At 38.4% G+C, this 26337-nt stretch overlaps 1 protein-coding gene across 6 annotated transcripts in view; it reads right to left on the bottom strand.

Moving 5' to 3' along the window:
- LOC126418889 (molybdenum cofactor biosynthesis protein 1-like) overlaps positions 1 to 26337 on the bottom strand; it is a 330883-nt gene that overhangs the window by 302363 nt on the left and 2183 nt on the right. For 3 of the 6 annotated variants that reach the window (XR_007575904.1, XM_050085895.1, XM_050085899.1), the window contains exons 1-2: positions 8673 to 9649; positions 6491 to 6564 (exon numbers count right to left, since the gene is read on the bottom strand). Coding sequence is in view for 4 of the 6 variants with exons in the window: in XM_050085895.1 (XP_049941852.1) it covers positions 6491 to 6564; positions 8673 to 8799 (201 nt within the window). In the remaining 2 variants the exon portion in view is untranslated. Of the gene's footprint in view, positions 1 to 6490; positions 6565 to 8672; positions 9650 to 26337 lie in introns of those variants that run through there. The other 3 variants (XM_050085898.1, XM_050085897.1, XR_007575903.1) reach the window with 3 other exon arrangements.

The following is a 26337-nucleotide window of genomic DNA, read 5'->3' as shown; positions in this document are numbered from 1 at the left end:
CGTTCCTACATACAAGTATACACCACAAAATGTACTGGAGAATGATGAATACAAATTATACTGGAACAGAACCATTATAACAGATAAAACAACGTCACATAACAAACCTGACATCATACTCACCAATAAAAAGAAGAAATTAACACAACTAATCGAAATATCCATACCCAATACAACAAATATACAAAAGAAAACAGGAGAAAAAATTGAAAAATACATCCAACTGGCTGAGGAAGTCAAAGACATGTGGCATCAGGATAAAGTTGACATCATACCAATTATACTATCAACTACAGGAGACATACCACACAATATCCACCAGTACATCAATGCAATACAGCTACATCCAAACATATATATACAAATACAGAAATCCGTAATTATTGATACATGTTCAATTACCCGAAAGTTCCTAAATGCAATATAACACATACCGTACAGTTAAAAGGAAGTGACGCTTGATCAAGGTCCGCGTCACTCCATTTTTAACCGGACTTAACGTCTGAGAAAGTGAAGGAAATAAATAATAATAATCGTTTCAGAAACAGCACTATTAACAGTGCAGAGATGACCACTGTGGGAACTTCCAAGTAAAATGGTATATCATCCTGATTTCTAATCACCAAAAGTTACTTCCTTGCCAATATAGCGGAAAAATAATTTCCTCACTTGCCACGTGGTTTTGTCAGCATTGTGGGCGACACACAGTTACTTCTGTGAAATTTAAGGGAACCAGGACAGTGGAATATCTTCACAGGTTCACTTCCAGCTTTTATGGAAAATCGCATTCAACTCTGCCAAGCTCTGACGTCGTCCAAGACACCAGGCAAGCAGGCATTTGACTGACATGAACATATTGATATCCTGGTTCAAAGTGTCTCTCCTAACTGCCTCTCTGGCCATATTTATATATGGCCACAGTGGACCACCAAAGGGAACATCTGCTATCAGTCGTCCTAGGAACAGGGTCAGAATCTAAAAGGCCCATTTCTCGGACACGTATTAATTAATAATAATTGTTTAACAATTTGTAATCTTCTCAATTTGTATATAAATAGAATTAAGTTTGGTTTAGTTATTAAAATGTTTTAGCTGGCTACAATTTTTTAAAGCGGAATCGACAGTAGAACAAGACCTCTGAACAGCCTTTTTAAGATTCCTTGTTCTCATAGTTATTTATGAACTGTCTCGAAACTTGCTATAGCTGTATTACTGCACTATTGCAATCGCGTACTGTAGGTACAACTTTCTATTACAAATACAAATGATAATCAATTATGAGTAAGGACTTCATTTCAAATTTGGTTTTTAGTAAATAATTTGAAAACCAAAAGAGGTAACTTATTGGTGCTACATATAGAAGATGTTTACATCTTACTGAGGATGTTTCTAAGTCTAGTATTTAGAACCTTTAATTTTTCATAAAAACCCAAATAACTTTTGATTGTGATGTACATGGTGTGCATTTGTATATTATGACCAGTTTTAAGCTCTCTAGTTCTATTATTTAGTGCCACTATTTTTTCTTAAGGTCGTATATTTTGCCTGACATATGAAGGGCTTATTTCAATAGTATAATTGAATATTTCTGGTATCTCAACTGCAGATTTTTCAGCGCTCATTTAATTTTAGGACTCTGTATCTCAGAATGAACAAAAATGGACTTGTACGACTATTGAAATAAGCCCTTCATATTCATTTGATCATTCTGAGAGCTTAAAATGTTAAAAATAATATACTTAAGCCTACACTGATGAAGTTTGGAGCATTTAATTTAGATTTAATATCACAATTATATTATGGTGTAATCCTTTGTATGTTAAGCACAGATGTTATGATGATGTGACATTGGTAGTAGTGAATTGGAGTAAACCCCTGCACACTAGCTTTCCCCTGTGCCTCTTATAACGATACAGCACTTGTTTAGCCTCAAGTTAGCAGCAGTAGAATATTAGGTGCAAACTCGTTATGGTTTTACCATATGCCAATATGAGATGGAAGAGCTATTCAAGGTTTTTGCAGAATTAAAATCTGACTTTAATAATAAATTGGATACTACTTATGCAAATATTGAAACTGGAGGTATTAAGTTAAACCCAGAGGCAGATATACATTCTACATGTTTTTAAAGATATTTTATAAGTCCCTGCTTAAGTGTTGTGATGAATCCAAAAAACTGATTTTTCCCCGAGTTATTTGGAAGAGGATGATGCTAAATGAGGAACTGGTCATTCGCAGAATTCCCTTCTTGGAATGATTTTCAGGAAATGTTTAAGAAGTACTGGTTGTCCAGCACACAGGAAAAGTTAATGCTAGAGTTATTTGGCCCAAAATATTATAGTAATAGTTGGCATCCTGGTAGTTATAAGAAATACAGAATGTCCCAAAATAATGTATACATTCTTTGAAACTGAACATCTCTTTAATGAAAGGGGTTAGAAATACAATTTTAGTGGTACTAGGTGCCTCATGGCCCGACTTAAGATGGTAAATGTTCAAAGTGGTGTCTGTTCATCGCAATACACTGTCGACAAAGACTAACAACTGAGCGACATGCCAATGTTATTGTTTCCAATGGAATAGCAGGACAGACTTGTTTAATTTGCTCTCTAAGGTCATCCAGTGTGTGTGGTCTCACAGTGTAAACTGTATTCTTGAGAGTACCCCAAAGAAAGAAGTCTAGAGGAGTTAAATCTGGAGATTGAGCGGGATACTCCACACTCCATCTTCGTCCTATCCATCTGGTACGGAATGTATGATTGAGAAATGCCTTCACATCCAGGTGAAAGTGAGGTGGCACCCCATCCTGTTGAAAGTAATAATCTTCCATTCCAGACACAACGCTAAGACCAGGAGTTATCATTTACAACATTTCCAAGTACGAGTCACCCGTGACAGTGTTGTTGAAGAAGTACGGCCTGATTAACCCTCTAGAAGACAGACCACACCAGACTGTTACTCCTAGTAGATTAACATGCCTTTGCTCAGTTACATATGGATTCTCCCTGGCCCAGTACACGCAATTATGGTTGTTAATTGCTCCATCAAGTTCAAACGTCGCTTCATCTGACCAAATAATTCGATCTTGGAAACATTGCTCTTCTTCACATCTGTTAATGTGCCACTCACAAAATTCGCTTCGCCTATCAGGATCATCCTCGTTAAGAGCATGGAGAAGTCTTGGAATGTAAGGCTTAAAGTTCTGAGATGGCAAAATTGTATGACCCCTGCTTCTGCAGATCCCAGTCCCATGAGAGCATTGCCTCACATATTTCTTCGGGGATCGTGTGTATGCCTGGATTACTGCATCAAAACCCTCGTTGTCTGTTGAACTTCTCTTTCGTCCGCTATGTCTCTTCTTCTCATTGTGCACTGTTTCTTCGATTTCAAACTTATCTCTGATTATTAGAATTGTTACTCTTGTTGGTGGTGGTATTCCAAATTCAGCTCTCCAATGTCTCCAATTTTTCCCGAGAACATGCAGGTTTACTGTATGATTAAATGATGATGGCGTCCTCTTGGGTAAAATATTCCAGAGGTAAAATAGTCCCCCATTCAGATCTCCAGGCGGGGACTACTCAAGAGGACGTCGTTATCAGGAGAAAGAAAACTGGCGGTCTACGGATCGGAGCGTGGAATGTCAAATCCCTTAATCGGGCAGGCAGGTTAGAAAATTTAAAAAGGGAAATGGATAGATTAAAGTTAGATATAGTGGGAATTAGTGAAGTTCGGTGGCAGGAGGAACAAGACTTTTGGACAGGGTTATAAATGCAAAATCAAATAGGGGTAATGCAGGAGTAGGTTTAATAATGAATAAAAAAATAGGAATGCAAATTAGCTACTACAAACAGCATAGTGAACGCATTATTGTCGCCAAGATAGACACAAAGCCCATGCCTACTACAGTAGTAGAAGTTTATACGCCAACTAGCTCTGCAGATGATGAAGAAATAGATGAAACGTATGACGAGATAAAAGAAATTATTCAGGTAGTGAAGGGAAACGAAAATTTAATAGTCATGGGTGACTGGAATTCGTCAGTAGGAAAAGGGAGAGAAGGAAACATAGTAGGTGAATATGGATTGGGGGGAAGAAATGAAAGAGGAAGCCGCCTTGTAGAATTTTGCACAGAGCATGACTTAATCATAGCCAACACTTGGTTCAAGAATCATAAAAGAAGGTTGTATACCTGGAAAAATCGCGGAGATACTAAAAGGTATCAGATAGATTATATAATGGTAAGACAGAGATTTAGGAACCAGGTTTTAAATTGTAAGACATTTCCAGGGGCAGATGTGGATTCTGACCACAATCTATTGGTTATGAACTGCAGATTGAAACTGAAGAAACTGCAAACAGGTGGGAATTTAAGGAGATGGGACCTGGATAAACTGAAAGAACCAGAGGTTGTAGAGAGTTTCAGAGCATAAGGGAACAATTGACAGGAATGGGGGAAAGAAATACAGTAGAAGAAGAATGGGTAGCTCTGAGGGATGAAGTAGTGAAGGCAGCAGACGATCAAGTAGGTAAAAAGACGAGGGCTAATAGAAATCCTTGGGTAACAGAAGAAATATTGAATTTAATTGATGAAAGGAGAAAATATAAAAATGCAGTAAATGAAGCAGGCAAAAAGGAATACAAACGTCTCAAAAATGAGATCGACAGGAAGTGCAAAATGGCGAAGCAGGGATGGCTAGAGGACAAATGTAAGGATGTAGAGGCTTGTCTCACTAGGGGTAAGATAGATACTGCCTACAAGAAAATTCAAGAGACCTTTGGAGAGAAGAGAACCACTTGTATGAATATCAAGAGCTCAGATGGCAATCCAGTTCTAAGCAAAGAAGGGAAGGCAGAAAGGTGGAAGGAGTATATAGAGGGTTTATACAAGGGCGATGTACTTGAGGACAATACTATGGAAATGGAAGAGGATGTACATGAAGATGAAATGGGAGATATGATATTGCGTGAAGAGTTTGACAGAGCACTGAAAGACCTGAGTTGAAACAAGGACCCCGGTGTAGACAACATTCCATTAGAACTACTGACAACCTTGGGAGAGCCAGTCCTGACAAAACTCTACCATCTGGTGAGCAAGATGTATGAGACAGGCGAAATACCCTCAGACTTCAAGAAGAATATAATAATTCCAATCCCAAAGAAAGCAGGTGTTGACAGATGTGAAAATTACCGAACTATCAGTTTAATAAGCCACAGCTGCAAAATACTAACGCGAATTCTTTACAGACGAATGGAAAAACTGGTAGAAGCAGACCTCGGGGAAGATCAGTTTGGATTCCGTAGAAACGTTGGAACACGCGAGGCAATACTAACCTTACGACTTATCTTAGAAGAAAGATTAAGAAAAGGCAAACCTACATTTCTAGCATTTGTAGACTTAGAGAAGGCTTTTGACAATGTTAACTGGAATACTCTCTTTCAAATTCTGAAGGTGGCAGGGGTAAAATACAGGGAGCGAAGGGCTATTTACAATTTGTACAGAAACCAGATGGCAGTTATAAGAGTCGAGGGGCATGAAAGGGAAGCAGTGGTTGGGAAAGGAGTGAGACAGGGTTGTAGCCTCTCCCCAATGTTATTCAATCTGTATATTGAGCAAGCAGTAAAGGAAACAAAAGAAAAATTCGGGGAAGGTATTAAAATTCATGGAGAAGAAGTAAAAACTTTGAGGTTCGCCGATGACATTGTAATTCTGTCAGAGACAGCAAAGGACTTGGAAGAGCAGTTGAACAGAATGGACAGTGTCTTGAAAGGAGGATATAAGATGAACATCAACAAAAGCAAAACGAGGATAATGGAATGTAGTCAAATTAAATCGGGTGATGCTGAGGGAATTAGATTAGGAAATAAGACACTTAAAGTAGTAAAGGAGTTTTGCTATTTGGGGAGTAAAATAACTGATGATGGCCGAAGTAGAGAGGATATAAAATGTAGACTGGCAATGGCAAGGAAATCGTTTCTGAAGAAGAGAAATTTGTTAACGTCGAGTATAGATTTAAGTGTCAGGAAGTCGTTTCTGAAAGTATTTGTATGGACTATAGCCATGTATGGAAGTGAAACATGGACAATAACTAGTTTGGACAACAAGAGAATAGAAGCTTTCGAGATGTGGTGCTACAGAAGAATGCTAAAGATAAGGTGGGTAGATCACGTAACTAATGAGGAGGTATTGAATAGGATTGGGGAGAAGAGAAGTTTGTGGCACAACTTGACTAGAAGAAGGGATCGGTTGGTAGGACATGTTTTGAGGCATGAAGGGATCACAAATTTAGCATTGGAGGGCAGTGTGGAGGGTAAAAATCGTAGAGGGAGACCAAGAAATGAATACGTTAAGCAGATTCAGAAGGATGTAGGTTGCAGTAGGTACTGGGAGATGAAGAAGCTTGCACATGATAGAGTAGCATGGAGAGCTGCATCAACTAGTCTCAGAACTGAAAACAACAACAACAACAACATGTCAGCATACAACACTCACATTCTCTGTTTTCCAGTAACACTTTAGCATCCATTTCCTTTGTTCAAACGATAACGCCATGTTCGCTGACAATCCTGAAACAGAAGAAATCATTGTTATGTTTTTCACCGCCTTCTTAATTATTACCCATAAAAATTGTATTTCTGTCTCCTTTAATTAACGATATTCTCTGTTTCAAAGAGCGTATACATTATTTTGGGACACCCTGTATATTGAGTGGTAGCTAAAAAGCTGGGACACCCTGTATATTGAGTGGTAGCTAAAAAGCTCAAAATACGTGGACAATCCTATAGAGGACAGCCTGTAATTAAAGTGTTGGTGCAGAGGATACCTTACTATGTCAAGAAAGATATATAATATTTTAGCAGATGACGGCAAACTGTTTATTGACATTTATCAAAGGTATTGATATACTGAACAAAGAATGAGGAGACTACGCACAAGGTGACAACTGCCAACCAGACAATAATGAAGAGAAAGGTATCCACACACATTTTAACGAAAAAGTAATACGAAGTATTGTGAAGTAAGGATGTGGAATAATAATAGGAGAAATAATCAAGGAAGTAACGAGGCATAGACAATTCATTCTGGTAATGTAAACAACATCATCAGAAACTAGGTTGACACTTAGTGTGGTGGCTGATGTGAAGGTGGCTGATGTGAAGGTATCTCCAGCAGCTGTCGCTCCCATCAGCCACCGTGCCGAGTGTCAAATTGTTGTGTGAACAGTAATGTAAGTACTAATATGCTGATTGACTGGAGAACACCTTGCAGTTTGTTGTTCACTTTACTGATCAGATGAACACGAGCTCAATGCAACTCACTTTGCTTGTGTTGCACAATAGACAGGGCATCACACAGTTGAGTACCATCAGCTTACAGTCATGTGATGCCTTTTGATACCACTGGAAAGTTGGCGTTGTTTTGTAAACTCACGTCACCAGTTTTGTAAAGGGCTCATCGATACTGCTGTGGAGGCCGAGTTGCCACCGTGTTACGGTAGGCCGGGTTTGAGAGTTTGTGGAATGGCTTCTGGTGCAGTACACCGCTAAGACAATTTGTCCCTGGCATTATTACACAACTGCGCCCCAGGGTCAGGTGACAGGATAGGTGAATGAAGATTCAACAACACTCCAACAAATTAGCAACAAAGTCACACAAATGAATTAAAAAGGTTTACTTGTCTTTGTGACTTGTTGAATGATTAAGTCTGCAATACTGCATGTAATATAAGACAAAAGAGGCCCTCAATGGCTAAGTGCAAATGATTGAAGGTAAACTTCACAGTACATAGCAAATGAAATTTTTACAAGAACTGTCTGTTCACTTTTAAGAGTTCACTAAATGAAGTTCCCTGTCCAAGTCAGCTCTGGACGATGATCTATAAACAAGTGGGCGAGAGCTGCTCTTCTATCGTCCGAGCAGGCTTCTTTCCGTTGTCGTCTGGTCATTGGCGGACTGTAATCGGTCAGCAAGTGGCTGAGGCGAGGTCGATATCTTTACCCTCAGCGCCATGGAGGTAAGAATAAGGGGAGATGGCGCTACGAATCCCAGCCGTACTACGTTTTGAAGCCATGGGGGCGTGGCTCGCTGCCATGACACTCTGACCAAAACATTGTCAGTGTGCTATAGCGCTGCGTGTATTACAGTTGCTAATTGCACCATATTCACATGTAACGTCATCAGATTGGTTGTTTCAAAGTTTTTGTTTGAAATAAAATCTCGTAAAGGTGAAATTCCACATTTCTTCTGATTAAAAATAGTTTTTAATGTAATATTACGAACAGCTAGCCTTCAATATAAACGATACAATGTTGTTAATTCAGTAATAAACGTGTATCACAAACTGAATAATAGAAACTGAAAACTAAGTTAGCTATACCCTCCCTCCAAAGACCCATAAATACATCTTGTTTGTAATACATGCTGGGACATTTCAGTTACGTTACACTACTGGGAAACACTCTTCATTACCACCAACATTTACTGAAATGTGGTACATAGAATGGCAAATCTAAACAGTGTCCTGTTTAGGCCAGTTAATGTAGTGTTAGCTTTTAATTTGGTACATGATGAAGACAAAGTGAGTTACTCAACACTTCGATTATCGACGATACGTACGTATTATACTGAAACGTGAACTTGAAAACTAAGAATTTAATTCTTTGAATTAACATACCTTTTGCAAATGTTTTGGGTGTGTAGGGAAAACTGATGGTACAGCATTTTCTCGGAGCCTTACTGTTGAAACGGAAGTTCAGTCTATGTCCTCTTCTCGGAAATGCTGAGAACATATAGTGCTCCATTTAGACGCACACCAATTCTTCCTCCTCACGGCATTCTCCCACAGAGCTTTCCGACTTTCATTTTTAGGAAATCTACAGGAGAAAAACACGCTATAGTACAAGTACCGATGTAGCACACGTTCATTCACAATGAAGTTGTAAAATCACACTTAACGAGACAACTTACACATGAAATGTTATTCCCTTCGATTTCGCATCACAATCAGAAAGATTCGTACATCCGAACACCACACAAGTCACCATAATAGCGCAAAATCCTTCCAAAAGTGAGCGACAAGCCTATGCACACAAGCTTACAGCAGCAATGTTTTGGTCGGATTGAGATGGCTACCCTCGGCTTCACATAGCTTCACAGCTGTGACATCACGGCGTCTCCCTCTATTCTTACCTCCATGCTCAGCGCCGACGTGGCGCAGGTGGAACTCGCGCAAGTGGAGAGTCTCTATGGCACTGGCACCAGCTCGCATCTTTGCACCTGTGTCTTGTTCGGATGACACAGCGCGTTGATGTATGTCAAGTTTAGAGACAACGTATCTGTAAAGAACTCTTTGGCAGTTCTGATAGCACTTTATTAATCACTATCAGGCTCAGAAAAGATCGTCTTGTTTTGGTGTAATAGGTACAGTAATACTCAACAACATTAACCCAAGAACCTCATTGTGTAAGTACAAGCTGAGGGGGAAATGGAGGGAAGCTCCCTGTTCTTTAATTTTTGTACTCTTAGTGGAGCTTTCACATAGATTTTCTTGCTAGAGGAGATCGGTTGGCTTACATCAGTGCAATTTAATTTCACCTCTTCTACAGCTCTGTACAATGCGTGTGCAAGGCAAGTGATGTGTGCCACACTGGGATAGAGACTCTGAAGTCTGTAGGCTGCTACAGCCATGTATGAAGCACCATTAATCGTCTCTATTCACACCAACTAGTGACAGTAGCTTCATTGAGTTGTCAAACGCAAAGGCGGTTGTCAAGCTGTTTATTCTGCTGAGAGCTTCACACCCTTAGGAGAAACATTTCTCCAGGTCCGTCAACTTTAAGGACACCAACAAAAGTATTTACAATTTAACCCCTATCCAAATTGGTGATTTCCGATAGACGCCCTAATCTCTTGGTCAACAACTTTAGTTCGTATTTTGTCGAGCATTTCCTCGTAGCACACAGATAAATAGTCGTTTCTCAGTGTAGCTTCATCTGGAACTGGATTTATTTTGTACTTCAAGAACTGTCTGAAGCGGGGATTCTTCAGCTTCTCCAATAGGACATTGCAAGACACCACCATCTTAAACAAGTTCTTGCACCTCTGAAGATGGACATGTCTACTCAAATAACAGCGTTCGTCTGCTGTCCTTTTCAGCACTTATCTTCGTGCAGCTACTGTGTTTGGAGGTGTTGCAGTGTTTTTACACGTTAAAGCCATTTCCCCCATTAACCTTAACTTCATATAGTTTATAAAATAATATTTCCTTGTCATTGCTGAAGAATTTCTCCCCTGGTTTCATCGAAAAGGACTAAGTTTGTATTCAAACTGAATGGGGCGACTACTTGTGCTACGTTTATAACGCCAGAAGCCACCCTTGTTGGCTTCGAGAATGTTTTGTAGACTCTGTGCAACAATCTTTATATCAGTGAACGGACTACATAATGTGTTACACTGCTTGTCTACTATAAACCCGATAAATAAATCTTTGTAGTAATTGTGTTTAATTGTGACAACATTACATCAAACATTGTCATGTGAGTAAAATTTTCGTGTTTATATTCTTGTGTACTTAAAAATACGACAAACATTTGGATTTCTGGAAAAAAATTTGGTCGAAATATGATTCATTATGGAAAAAGTTGTCCGAAATTTGACCTATTACTAAAAAAGATATAAACATAATTTTTGCTACATTAAAGCTTTGTGGATGAATTGCTGTAAAATTCACCCTAAAGTTCAGGAAAAAGATTTGACACTAAGATCCATGCCAAACTAATAATAGAATAGTAGGCCCTCATTCAGAGAAGACAGTAATCCTCACATGGCTGAGACCTATTCTTGAGTAGTTGTTTAAAGAAGGAAAAGTAAAAGCTAAGGGAGAACATTGTAAACCAATAGTAGTGAGTGACATTTTTGGAAAGAAAGTTGATGTTCACCTATATTCTGTGCATAAAATATCATTAATCTTACACCATGGCTAGCGCTAATGAGGAAGAAATATTGTTGCCTCCTAGTACCAGTAATGGGAGTGTGTGTTACCGGAACCACCTGTAATAAAGGGAAGCAAATTAAAAAAGAAACATGACTACCAGTTACGATTAAAAAGTGGAATTTCCATCAAACATTGTTGCTGGTGCCATAGATATCCTGTTAGGATAAGATTGGTTACTTGATAATTATTATCGATTGGATTTCAACCAGAAAATATTTGTGTGGAAAATAGGTAAAAAGGTAGCTAGCATAGCTTTCCAAAGCAATCCATTGAAATCCAAGCAAGGCCCATCATCAGAGGAGCATATTCATTTAGTTGTGTTTACTGATATTATTGCAACAGATGAAAATAAACAACAAAAAGAAGGGAAGTATTAAATCAAGAGGAGTTGGCATTAAATCGATAGCAAGAGAATCACCTGTAGTGTCAGAAGAACGGAAATCTTAATTAGAAGGTATTCTGTTAAAACATAAAGATGTGGTCAAAGATAACTTGGGACTAATGAAGGAATACTTCTGTAAGTTAAAGTAAAATATGACACAGTTTTTTTCCTTTTGCAAGTCATATCCACTACCAATAAACCTTCGAATTGCAGTGAGAGATGAAATATGAAAGGAGATAGACAGCAACATAACTCAATGTATTTTTAGGGTCTGTTGTGGGTACTTAAGAGACTTGTGGTAGGTGTTCATTTAGTTTTAGATTCATGATCACTCCATAAACACAAAGAGACAGAAAGGGTTAGAACCCTGAGTACAGAAGAGATGTTATCTAACTTTGATGAAGCAGAATTTCATATTTCCATAGATTTCATGGAAGGATACTGGCAGGTAGCATTACATGACCACTCAAGGCCATACACAGCCTTCTTATTCGAAAGAAAATCTTTTCAGTTTAAAGTAAATGCCATGGAAGTATTACAATTCGCCTTGGGTTGTGAGCTGTACCAAGGAGAATGGAATCCAGGAGAGGGTGATCACAGAACAATAGCTTTCATTAGTTGAAGTCTTGGCAAGCATGATTGAATTACTCCATTACCGAATTGGACATTCCTGTGTCAGTTTTCATTCCTGCTCAATATTTATTAGGGAGGGAATTAGTGCAAGAATTAATAATGTATGTCAATGATTTATTAATAGTCTACAAGACTTGGGAAGACTGTTGACAATTATTGATATTTATTTTGAGGTGACTGGAAGCAAAAGGGTTACTAATAAAAGTACTTTTGGTGACAAGAGTTGACTTTTTGGGACACAGTGTGGGAATAATGGGAATACAACCATGTCCAGAAAGAATGCAAGTTATAGAAGACTGTCCAGAGACTAGAAATATTAAGCATCTATGATCACTTTTAGATTTGGCTGGATTCTATAGGAGCTTTGTAAGAGGCTAGGCTGTGAAAGATGCTCATTTATCGAACTTATTGAAATAGAAAACTATCTGGAACTGTGATGAAAGTACAAAAGAAGACTTTAGCAATATTAAGCAATCTACAGCAAAAGCATCATCCTAAAGTGAATCAGGTGTTCAAACTAGCCATTGATGTACAATAATTCAACTTGGGTTGTGAGCTGTACCAAGGAGAATCGAATCCAGTAGAGGGAGCTCACAGAAAAACAGCTTTCATTACCTGAAATATTGGCAAGCATGAGTTGAATTACTCAATTACCGAACACTTTGGAAGCAAGACAAGTCACTATTTTACACTGACTGTGAACTTCACTACATAATAGATGAGAATAAATATTTTATGAGTATATAGCGTCCCCAGTGCTATATTACGAAAATACTTAAAAAACAGTATTTATAAAGAAGAGACATTTAAAAATTGAATGATATATTTTTATCATGTAGCCGTAAAACAATAATTCCTCTGTCGAGAAATGCAAACAAATGCAATGCAGAGAAATACAACAAACTGATCTAAAGAGACGACAAGATACGCTCTTTTGTTAATTTTTTTAGTAGTCTTCACTTCTTCTCTTGTCTTGATTGTGTATAGACGGACATCTTGCGAGTGCTGGCAAATGTAAGCATCTTTGTATGAGTTATATATATATTGATTTAATATTATTGTGCACTTTTAATTTGTAAGAGGTGATCCCGATTTCATGTCCGCCTTCCTTGAATTAACCTGCATTCAAGTAATTTACAGTTCAACAATCGCAGCGGCCGATGCAGCCAATGACGCCATTACGTGGCGATATTATCTTATGAAAAATTAGCGGAAGCGAAATACTCGCCCGCTATTAACATAATATTAATTTTTCTACACGGTCGCATGAAGTTGCAGAAATACGTAGCTTTAAGATTCTTATTTTCAGTCCCATAGCCGAGAGCCAGAGCCAGGACTCTGACTACAATACAATGGTTAATGGAGGTAAGAAAAAATACTTTCGCACGTGTGTGGGTCGCAATTGTAATTAATAACTAAAGATCTTTTGCTTTAAAGTGAGCTGACTAGCAGAGGAAATTAATATGAAAAGTTTATTACATTGTTCAGCTTATATGCTCATGTTTTAAGATTCAGCGAGTCTAACATTCATTAACGTAACAAATAATTTGAGATTAATATTGCTAAAAAGGAGAACTTCAGGAAATCATTTAATCGTAAATCAAAATTAAATGAAATATCATTTTTATTAAGGCCCACCACGTAAGTCGGCAACAATAAAAAAATAATAATAACAATAATAACAAGACTAGGAGCTTTTACAGAACTTTTAAACAAAAAATAACCAAGTACAGCCCACCGACACTCCAATTACAAGATAAAAATGGTAATATTGCACACAACAACAGGGATAATTGCAAAATTTTGAGGGAATATTTCAGAAACCTTCTCAACTGTAAAGAACCAATTGAAAAAATGGATTTCAGCAACTCAACTTCAACAAGTCCTAACTCAGAACCACCCACCGTCGAGGAACTACAATCAATCATTTTGAATCTCAAAAACTACAAGGCTTCGGGAGAGAACCAAATTACAGCTGAACTGTGGAAAAATGTCAATAGAAATGCCATAGAATCTCTCCAAAACATATTTGAAGAAATATGGAAAACAGAAAGAATTCCGGATGAATGGAAGATGGCCCTCATTCACCCAATTCATAAGAGGGGATCCAGAACAGACCCCAACAATTACAGAGGGATTTCGCTCCTTGACGTAACATACAAAATACTGTCTAAAGTCCTTTTGAACAGAGCAGAACCCCAGCTAGATTGTCAACTTGGAGAATACCAGGCAGGCTTCAGGAAGGGAAGATCCTGCCCAGAACAAATTCTAAACCTCAAAAATCTTATGGCCTACCAAAAATCGAGAGCAAAAGCGTATGTCATCACATTCATTGACTTTCAAAAGGCGTACGACTCCATAGACAGGGAATCTCTAACCTCCATATTAAAAGAATTGAACCTAGACAATAGAACTACAAACCTAATTAGAGAAACCATCACCAACACATACTCCAAAATTAAATTTATGGGAGAACTCTCAGACCTATTTGAGATAAAAACTGGAGTACGACAAGGTGATGGACTCTCTCCATTGTTATTTAACTGTGCCCTAGAAAAAATAGTAAGAGAATGGAACAAGAAAATCAATAGTGGAATCCGACTAGGAACAAAAAACAAAGGCATCAAGGTTAATTGCCTAGCATTTGCAGATGATATGGCCCTACTAGCTGAAACATGGGAAGAAGCCAAAGAACAGATCCTCGAATTACAGAAACAAGCAGAGAAAATAGGCCTTAAAATTTCTTTTGAAAAAACCAAAATAATCACAAATATAAAAAAGCCAATGAAATATCTTAAAGTAAGAGACCAAAAGATCGAAATTGTTAAAGAATTCAAATATCTTGGTGAATGGATTAGCTGGAACGCCCTTGAGAAAAAAGCAATAGAATTAAGAAGAAACAAAGTTGAACTAGCCTTTCAGCTTACTAAAAATACTTATAATAAAAAGTCCCTCTCATGGAATTCAAAAATAAAACATTACAACACTGTCATTAAACCAGAAGCACTATATGCAGCCGAGACATTATCTATCACTAACCATGGCCCAATTGAAAGGCTAGAGATCAAAGAAAGAAAAATATTGAGAAAAATTTTAGGCCCCAAATTTCATAACGACAAACTAATTCATACCAAAAATGAAACACTCTACAAAACCACAGAAAAACTTTCGGATACAATGAGGAAAAGAAGAATTGAGTTTTATGGGCACATACTCTGAATGAACCCAAATAGACTTACAAAAAGAATGTTTGACTACTTCAGGAATAAAAAATCCAAACCAAATTGGTTATCCAAACAGAGAAAGACTTAAGAGAACTACACATCACAGAAGAAATGCTCACAGACAGGACCGCAAAAATGATAAGCAAAGACAGAAAAGAGTGATTCCAGCTCCAAAATAGAAAGAAAAGAACGATTGTCATCTCTGATGAGGAAAGAAAAGCAAGATCAGAAAGAATGAAGCAGTACTGGGCGAAAAGAAAGGCACAGAACACACAGAAGTGATTGATTCAACGTACCCCAAAGTTGGGTGAAACGAAGAAGAAGAAGAAGAATAATAATAATATATTAAATTACGACGGCCGACGGACGCGAGACCAGAAAGAATGCAAGTTATAAAAGACTGTCCAGAGACTAGAAATATTAAGCATCTATGATCACTTTTAGATTTGGCTGGATTCTATAGGAGCTTTATAAGAGGCTAGTCTGTGAAAGATGCTCATTTATCGAACATATTGAAATAGGAAACTATCTGGAACTGTGATGAAAGTACAAAAGAAGACTTTAGCAATATTAAGCAACCTACAGCAAAAGCATCACCCTAAAGTGAATCAGGTGTTCAAACTAGCCATTGATGTATAATAATTCAACTTGGATTGTGAGCTGTACCAAGGAGAATCGAATCCAGGAGAGAGAGCTCACAGAAAAATAGCTTTCATTACCTGAAATATTGGCAAGCATGAGTTGAATTACTCAATTACCGAACAATTTGGAAGCAAGACAAGTCACTATTTCACACTGACTATGAACTTCACTACATAATAGATGAGAATAAATATTTTATGAGTAATATCTAGATAAGTATGCATGAGAAGATAGCATTTACTATTAAGGAATTACTCATTACTCACAGAAGTCACCATAATTTACCACAGCCCACATTTAAAAAGAACAAGAGATCAGAAGAGACATCAGAACTGAATAGATTCTCTCTTACATGCATAGCCATCACCACATAGAGAGATAAATGGCAAGAATATCCAGATTACATTCTAAGTCCAAAAAGGCTACTCTGTAAAAGGAACAAAATATATTTTGTCAAGGACAACCTTGTTCTGTAAGTTCTAAGCTTTTCGATCTCTGATAGTGGCAGGAGCTGAAGTGGTGTAATAAATGAAGAAAATTTTAATATCGGTCTAGATGACTTTACTCAAAATAATGTTTCTTGCTCATGCTGAGTTGAACAAAGAGTAGTATATTTAAGAGACAGGCGTATATTTAAGAGACAGTAGTATATTTAAGAGGAAGCTCAGTAATAAGGTATGGGTTCAAAATACAATAGAATTAAGGTAACTAAAGTTATAATAGGAAGACGAGAAAGTAGCGGTTTAATGGGAGTGATGTAATAATGAACAGGCCATGATACGCATATATACATGAATTATATTATGAATAGTGCAGGTGGGATAAAGGGAGTATTACTTAAGTTTAAATGGAGGAAAAATGGAGGCATATATATAGGGCCAATATAGCTATAAAATTTGAATGGTCTTTATGAAGGATTTTTCTGTAGGAGGAGGAGTATTTATGGGTTTCTGCAGAAGTAGGATACTATTAGCTTTGAGGATTACTCCAAAGTTGCAAAATACAGGAACGAACCTGAGTTTTGTGGTCTAATTCTTATACTCATTTCAGAAATGGATAACTAGGACAGAATTGTCTTAACTTTGTGTGCTGCTCTTAACACAGAAAGTAGGAAGTTAACGAGTTCACTACACTAGTTGTTCTCAACATTTATTACATTTCATTGTTTGGAATTGACAGATTAATATATAAACTCCGAAAAGCTCGAAGTGTCTATGGAAAACTATAATTTGCTGTCAGAACTGAATGGATACATCCAACGACTTGGGATGTTTGCATGTTTCACAACTATTCCTTAGAATTTTTTGTACTTTTCTCATGGTTAGCAATACCTTTGTTTGCTAGCTTTTTACGAGGGGAATTTTTACTTATTTTGGATGGTTAAATCACATGATTTAGTTTATACACATTTTTAGGGAATGTTAGCTTAACTTAGAATAAGTAGGTTAACTGCCTGCTTACCTTATCCTACTTGAAGGAAGTGTAGAGGAAATAAGAAATGAGGCTCCTAAGCCTATGTTTCCTCACAAGTTTAGTTGGTAATCCAGATGAAGATACAACTATGATCAATTCATAATAGGAATTAATAATTACTCCATGTCCAGTCAGCATGACTAGGCTACGAATACTCACTGTGTCTGAATAGACCATTGATAATTAAAACAGAGGTACAGCTGGTTTACCAGCCACCATTGTGGCTGGTCCACATACATAGAGAAATAGAGACAATGAAAAAATAATATATGGTCATAACATTTTAAGACTATAACTTACTTCAAGAATTCAAATTCCTATTGAAGAATGGTTACTTTGCACCAGTGTTTATCCGACCTCAAGCAAAGTATTTGAGATCAGATACATTGAAATGATAAATTTTTACTGAGTCTTTGTAAGTAATCCACAAGTAATCATTAAGTAAGGTTAGGGCTATGTCATGAGTAAAGATGTTTTGAAATAGAATTATATGAAATATTACTTAGTTCAAATACCATAAGTAAAGGGTTTTTATTTTACAAAGTTTTAACAATTTTCGTTTCTGAAGACAAATGTACAATCTGAACTAGCAGTATTATTTATTTCTCTATGTCCTGTGGTTGTGATGACATCATTTACATACACAAAAAGGTGACATACAGTATAACATACCACTTGGGTAAGGTAATGTGTTGCACAATGTCTACCAGGCCGACAAATGATGAGTATCATAGTGAGCATACCGGTTTTTTATAAGTTTGTTGTTCTAGAATAGCATGTTGTTTGGAAGTTTATGACTGTCTGTGCATGTACATGGGTAAGGATGGGCGCCACATGTCTGCACTGCCATCCGACCAGTAAGGCATGGTGTAGATTTGCTGTTTCCTGACCCACCAGATGATTTAAATTCTGTTCTAACAGAAGTATTTTCTGATGCACAATGTGATTTAGATGAACCAGACGATGATGAATTCCAATGTAATACAGAAAGTCTAGAGCCCAAATTGTTTACTGAGACCGAGCTTAACGATTTGGTTAGGGATCTGGGCTTAATGAAAGAAAAAGTTGAATTGCTTGGCTTTCGATTAAAAGAAAAGAACTTATTGGCAGTTGAAACCAGCATATACATGCACAGAAAGAGTGAGCAGCAATTTTCCAACTTTTTTCAACAAGAAGGTGATTTAGTGCACTGCTCAGACATTCCAGGTCTGATGAATGAGTTTGGTACTGAATACAACAAGGAAGACTGGAGGATGTTTATTGATTCATCCAAAACTAGTTTTAAGGCTGTTTTATTAGACAATTGTAACATGTATGCATCTATACCTGTTGGACATTCTGTACACATGAAAAAAAGCTATGAAAATCTAGAAATAATGTTAAATAAAATAGGCTATTCTGCTCATGGTTGGATGATATGTGGCGATCTAAAAGTAACATGCATGCTCCTTGGTCAGCAAGGTGGCTTTACCAAATTTCCATGTTTCTTGTGTGAATGGGACAGTAGGACTAGGGATGAACACTGGTACGGAAAGAACCCGTCTGTGAGGAAGTCTTTAAAACCTGGTGAGAAGAACATTCTACACAAAACCTAGTAGATCCAAATAATGTCCTCCTGCCACCTCTACATATAAAGTTAGGCATAATGAAATAGTTTGTAAAGGCTTTGCCTAAAGATGGACTACTTCTTTTTCTCGATCAGTCGATAATAGCTGACGTCGAGAGATTGTGAGTAAGATATTGGCCACGCCTTCTTTGCCAGCCTCCTCCACTTTCGTCTCGCACGCCGCTGCTACGTAAGACCACCATGCAGCAACGAATACTCGATCGCTGCTGCCCTTCGTTTTACAACTTATTGTTAAACCTAAATCGCACTACACTGACTTGTGTCCGCTTTGAGTTTCCTGTCGTTTCGCCTCAGACGAAACTCACACACAGGAGTGGGTATGATGACAGTTTTTCATACCGGAAATTATCAGATTTCTAAATTACCACGATTAGTCGTAATTTTTTCATCATACTTTGTGTTTCTTCACTCATGCCCTAACCACGGCTATAATGATTCTGCAAACAAATATGCTGCATGAGTGTGGAAAACCACAGGATGGTTGTTATTTGTCATGATTAACATTTTTTTAAAAAACTTTCGAGAAATCGTGTTTTCACTAATAGAAGCAATAGATTTCTTTTATGTTGCCTCATTTGGTAAGAGGGTTTGAGTTGATTGGGGGTGAGGGGACCAAATAGCGAGATCATCGGTGGTCGCATCGGATTAGGGAAGGACGGGGAAGGTAGTCGGCCGTGCCCTTTCAAAGCTGTCACCCCGGCATTTGCCTGAAGCGATTTAGGGAGATCACAGAAACTTCAATCAGGAAGACCGAACACGGGTTTAAACCGTCGTCCTCCCAAATGCGAGTACAGTGAGCTAACCAATGCGTCAGCTTGCCCAGTCGTATGGCAAGAGTATTGCGCAAAAGAAACAGGAAGGACAAAGTCCCGTAGGCTGCCGTCATTCCGTCGGTCACATGGCGACGTGCTGACACGGGACTGGCTGCCTTGAAGTGGCGTGATACTCTCATAGCAGTACAGAGCAGGGTGTGGTCGCATCCACGTCATCTCAGCACACAGATCGTTGGAAAGAGTGATATTGTATTTCTCTAAATACAATTTTAATAACATTCTCGGATTAAAACATCAATTCAAAAATGCAAAATTAGCCTCTCAGACAGTGCAATCTTTATGGTTAAAGCCTAACACAACTGTGAAGCTAGTAGCGGTATCCATTCCCTTTGTTTCCAGCGTCTCAAGCATAGTAATAAGGAAAATATAATAATAATAATAATGCTACCAATAAAACGTGATGTAGTTGTTGATGTGGTCTTGAATCAAAGACTGGTTTGTGCAGCTCTCCACCTTACTGTATCCTGTGCAAGCCTCCTCATGTTGGCTAAATACAGCAACCTCTATTTGAATCTGCTTAACTGTATTCATCGCTTGGCCTCCCTCTACAATTTTTACTCAGCACACTTCCCTCTACTATCAAACTACCGCTACCTTCATGCCTTAGGACATGTAGTACCAAATGGTCCCTCCTTCTGGTCAAATTCTTCTATAAATTTCTTTTCTCCCCAATTAGATTCAGTACCACCTCATTAGATACTCGATCTACCTATCTAATGTTCAGCATTATTCTGTAGTACCACATTTGGAAAACTTTTATTCTCTTCTTATTTGAACTGCTTGTAATGCACATTTCATTTCTGTAGAAGGCTACACTCCACACAAATAGCTTCAGAGAACACTTCCTGACACTGAAATTTGTATTAGATGTTAACAAATTCTGCTTCTTGAGAAATGTGTTTCTAGCTACAACCAGTCTGCATTTTATATCCTCTCTCCTTCCGCCATCCTCAGTTACTTTGCTGTCAAAACAGCAAAAATCAACTAAAACTTTTACGTGCCTCATCAGTAAACCCATCACCCGATTCTTTAAAGATTCAAACTCATATGTATGAAACACTTTCAAATGTCTGATTAATATGAGAATGAGGTAAGGTGTTAAATATTCGACACTAACCATGTAAGGGAGAAAAAATTTAACAAAGATTTAAAATTACGTTTAAAGTTATGTTTCATGCTCTTCGATTTCATAACTGCAATACGGTCTGTTCGCTAGAAGTACATAACCTTCTGCTCTCTGTATTTTATCCCAGCTACCTTTAGAATTTAAAAGACTGTATTCCAATCAACATTGTTGAAAGCTTTCTGTGGGTCTACAAAATTATAAATGTAGGTTTATCTTCATTTAAACTGTCTTCTAAGATAATTCGTAGTCTCAGTATTGCTTTGTGTGTACCTTCATACTCCAGAACCCAAACACATATTCCCCAATATCAGCTTTAATGGCTTTTTCCATTCTTCTGTGAATATTAGTGTCTGTATTTTGCAACCATGACTAAATAATTGATGGTTCGGTAATATTCGGACTTATCTGCAGCCGCCTCTTTTGAAACTGGAATTAATACATTCTTCTTGAATTCTCAAGGTATTTCGCCTGTCTCTTACATCTTGCACATCAGGTAAAATAGTTTGTCATGGTTGGCTCTCTACAGTGTCCAATAATCCACACTGAATGTTGTCCACTACAAGGCCCTTGTTTCCACTTAAGTCCTCAGTGTTCTGCCAAAATTCTTCTTCCAGTGTTATATTTTCAGCTCATCTTCATCTAATTTCTTTTCCCTTTCCATAACATTACCTTCAACATACACTCCTGGAAATGGAAAAAAGAACACATTGACACCGGTGTGTCAGACCCACCATACTTGCTCCGGACACTGCGAGAAGGCTGTACAAGCAATGATCACACGCACGGCACAGCGGACACACCAGGAACTGCGGTGTTGGCCGTCGAATGGCGCTAGCTGCGCAGCATTTGTGCACCGCCGCCGTCAGTGTCAGCCAGTTTGCCGTGGCATACGGAGCTCCATCGCAGTCTTTAACACTGGTAGCATGCCGCGACAGCGTGGACGTGAACCGTATGTGCAGTTGACGGACTTTGAGCGAGGTCGTATAGTGGGCATGCGGGAGGCCGGGTGGACGGACCGCCGAATTGCTCAACACGTGGGGCGTGAGGTCTCCACAGTACATCGATGTTGTCGCCAGTGGTCGGCGGAAGGTGCACGTGCCCGTCGACCTGGGACCGGACCGCAGCGACGCACGGATGCACGCCAATACCGTAGGATCCTACGCAGTGCCGTAGGGGACCGCACCGCCACTTCCCAGCAAATTAGGGACACTGTTGCTCCTGGGGTATCGGCGAGGACCATTCGCAACCGTCTCCATGAAGCTGGGCTACGGTCCCGCACACCGTTAGGCCGTCTTCCGCTCACGCCCCAACATCGTGCAGCCCGCCTCCAGTGGTGTCGCGACAGGCGTGAATGGAGGGACGAATGGAGACGTGTCGTCTTCAGCGATGAGAGTCGCTTCTGCCTTGGTGCCAATGATGGTCGTATGCGTGTTTGGCGCCGTGCAGGTGAGCGCCACAATCAGGACTGCATATGACCGAGGCACACAGGGCCAACACCCGGCATCATGGTGTGGGGAGCGATCTCCTACACTGGCCGTACACCACTGGTGATCGTCGAGGGGACACTGAATAGTGCACGGTACATCCAAACCGTCATCGAACCCATCGTTCAACCATTCCTAGACCGGCAAGGGAACTTGCTGTTCCAACAGGACAATGCACGTCCGCATGTATCCCGTGCCACCCAACATGCTCTAGAAGGTGTAAGTCAACTACCCTGGCCAGCAAGATCTCCGGATCTGTCCCCCATTGAGCATGTTTGGGACTGGATGAAGCGTCCTCTCACGCGGTCTGCACGTCCAGCACGAACGCTGGTCCAACTGAGGCGCCAGGTGGAAATGGCATGGCAAGCCGTTCCACAGGACTACATCCAGCATCTCTACGATCGTCTCCATGGGAGAATAGCAGCCTGCATTGCTGCGAAAGGTGGATATACACTGTACTAGTGCTGACATTGTGCATGCTCTGTTGCCTGTGTCTATGTGCCTGTGGTTCTGTCAGTGTGATCATGTGATGTATCTGACCCCAGGAATGTGTCAATAAAGTTTCCCCTTCCTGGGACAATGAATTCACGGTGTTCTTATTTCAATTTCCAGGAGTGTAATTTACAATGCATTGCTCTTCTGTGTATATCTTCCACCTCTCAACTTTGCCTTCTTTGATTAGTACTGGCTTGCCATTGAAGTTCTTGACATTTATACAGCAGCTTCCCTTTCTCCAAAGGACTCTTTAATTTTCTGTGGGCGGAATTTATCTTTGCCTAGTTATACATGCTTCTTCATCCTTGCATTTCTCATATAGCAGGTTCTGCTTAGCCATTTTGCACTTGCTGTCAATCTCTCTTTTTGGACATCTGTATTTCCTTTTCACGGCTGCTGTTGCCGTATTTTTATATTTTCTTCTTCGTCAATCATTTCAATATCTCGTGCATTATCCAGCTATTTCTACTGGTCCTTTTCTTTTTACTTGTTTGATACTCTACTATATTCACCATTTTATTTCTCAGTGTTACCCATTTGCCTTCTGTTGGGTTTCTTAAGCTTCTTTCAGTCGATAGTTGCCTACTTCTTCCTTGAAATTCTCATCAACCTCTGCTTATTTCGACTTATCTGTGTCCCATCACGTTAATTTCTTACCTTTCTGCAGTTTCCTCTGTTTTAATGTGCAATTCATAACCAATAAAAATATTTGCAGAATCCATATCTGCACCTGGAAATTTTTTGAGTTTAATATCTGGTTTCGAGATCTCTGTCCTACCATCAGGTAATGTATTTGAAATCTTTCTTGTGTCTGCAGGTCTTTGCCATGTGTACAGCCTTATTTCATGATTTTTAAACCATCTATTAGTGATGATTAAATTATGATCCATGCAGAATCTACCAGAATTTTTCATTCTTTCCCCCAGTCCTTGTCCTGATACTCTTTTCCCTTCTTTTCGTTTTCCTGCTACCTAATTCCAATCCTCATCAAAGTTAAATTTTACTCTCCCTCAACTATCAGAATAATTTATTTTATCTCATCATAAATTATTTCAATCTGTACGTCATGTGCAAAGCTAGTTGGGATATAAACATGTAATTTTGTGGTGGATGTTGGTTTCATTTTTTTCTTGACTACGATGATGTGTATGCTGTTCATAGAAACTTAACCTACACCCTTATTTTCTTCTTCATCATTGGACATATCCCAGCATGATCCCCAATTGATTTCATATTTATAACCCCGTACAGACCTGACCAGAAGTCCTGTTCTTTCTGCCACTGCACTTCACTAATTTCAAATATATCAATCTTCATATTTGTTTCCCTTTTTAAATTCTCCAAACTACCTGCTCGATGCACCCCACTTGCAAACAGCACTTGGCAGACAGGGATAGTGACACATTCGAGTGCTAGCCAAGCTCTACAACGCTTAACTTGGGTCACACAATGGGGATCGGTGTTACCACTGTGGCAAAACCATTGCCTACATGTAGCTATAGAGTTATGAACCCTGAAGTGCAGTAGGCATGTTGCACAATATTGTGACAACCTGGGGTTAGAGTATCATCTTGTTTCTTCAGTTCTAGGCTGTTAAGTCAGTTCTACTGGTTAACTTGAGTTTTTTTGGGAGCTTAGAATGCTGACTGTGGGTTGCACATTATCCAAACAAACCAGAAAAGAAGCTTCATTTTACTTTAATTATGCAGGCCAGCCCTAAACACTGGATGGTGTGAAAATAATCTAATAAATCCATTCACATGATCAGACTTTACATTTTGTAAGCCAGATGACTTCAAAGTTACTATTTTAATCAGTCACTTTTTATTGTTAGTTTTGTGATATTCAACAAGGTTTATGTAGCCTGTCTGACTTTTTCGTTCTATTGCAGTATTCAGTGACAATCTAAACATTATAACTATATGAATGAAAATATCTTTAGTGAATATTGTCTGCCATAATTTCCCGATTTGTTGAATCATATGCAGATGTCATTTTCGATCGTTTAATTGAAAAGAATGTATCCATATTCATTATTACTAGTACAAAAAGATTTACTTTGCATTTATTTATGACATATGCTTGCCTTTTGGGTTATGAAAGTAGTGTGTTCTTCAAAATATACTGAGTCAACTACCAATACTTTGAGATACAATAAAACTGATAATACCATATTACAATTTATTCTTAGGGTATAATTGCCTGCTGAGGACCATATCAAATACGAAAATTTTAAAACCTTGACCACTCCTGAATAAATTTCTGCAAACATCCACGTTTGCTGCATTTAAATATGGCTGCCATCAATGTTTGCACCATATCATAGCTCAGAAAAGAAAATACACACTGTCATCTGAAGCTGTCAAACCAAACAAATGTGTCCCTTATTAGTTGGTTAGTAGATAACTGCCTATAACAGCTAATTTTAAAATGGTGATGTGTAATGTCGTTCTTATGGCGTCAGGTTAGAATTACACAATGACTTTTCAATCGAATTATCGTTTAAACAATTTCAAAGACAACCAAAATGATGTTCAGGTATCCTTACACTCTGTCTCTGTTGTTTGGAGGCAAATCGTGTTTGTAATATATTGACTAAACTGGTTTGGTGTGGGGACAGAAGGGCTAAAAGTTACAAAAACAATAATTACTACAAAATCAAAATTATACATAATTTAATTGGTATATTAAAAGACTGTATCTGATTAGCACATTACGTATTAGGCGTCGGATTTTGTAAGGTTGAGTTATCTTGAAATTTGCTGCTACATCCTTATTTCTGCTTTAGTTAATTAATAATGACTAAAACATCTTCTTTTAGATTAACCAGATCTCTTCCATCACGGCATTTTGACCTCACAGTTTGATCAATCTATCTCATATGTTTAAAAGCTATATTTAACGAAAGTACCAAAAAGCAAAGTGAAACACACTTTCGTATCAGAGTTAGTGGGATTAGTCCATAGAAGCCATCCTCCACACACATAATGTTACTGTGGGTGGTTCTGATTTCCACTAGGTGTTAGTAATGCTGATGATAGTTTCTAAATAAGAAAACTTAAATTACAAAGTGAAAGCTGATAAAGTAGATATAAGTGAAAAGATTTATATGAAAAGACACAATAACTTGATAGCATTTTTATGTTGTATTAGGGACTGTTTCTTATGCTATGAGTGACTGAAATCAGGAAGTACCACAGTGTGTGACTGGCATTTGCATGAAATCAGACTGTGACATGATATCTTTCTCCCACAGTGTAATGTGCTCTTTGTCTTGACTACCACATTTATGAAAGCGCTGCTAAAGATTCGATCATAACTAAATATTTATGACAAAACGTTCAAATATGTGTGAAATCTTATGGGACGTAACTGCTAAGGTCATCAGTCCCTAAGCTTACACACTACTTAACTTAAATTATCCTAA

Source organism: Schistocerca serialis, chromosome 9 (genome assembly GCF_023864345.2).
Source record: "Schistocerca serialis cubense isolate TAMUIC-IGC-003099 chromosome 9, iqSchSeri2.2, whole genome shotgun sequence".
Lineage (NCBI taxonomy): Eukaryota > Metazoa > Arthropoda > Insecta > Orthoptera > Acrididae > Schistocerca > Schistocerca serialis.
The sequence above is the reverse complement of the archived record's forward strand: the minus strand, read 5'-3'. Positions and strand labels throughout refer to the sequence as shown.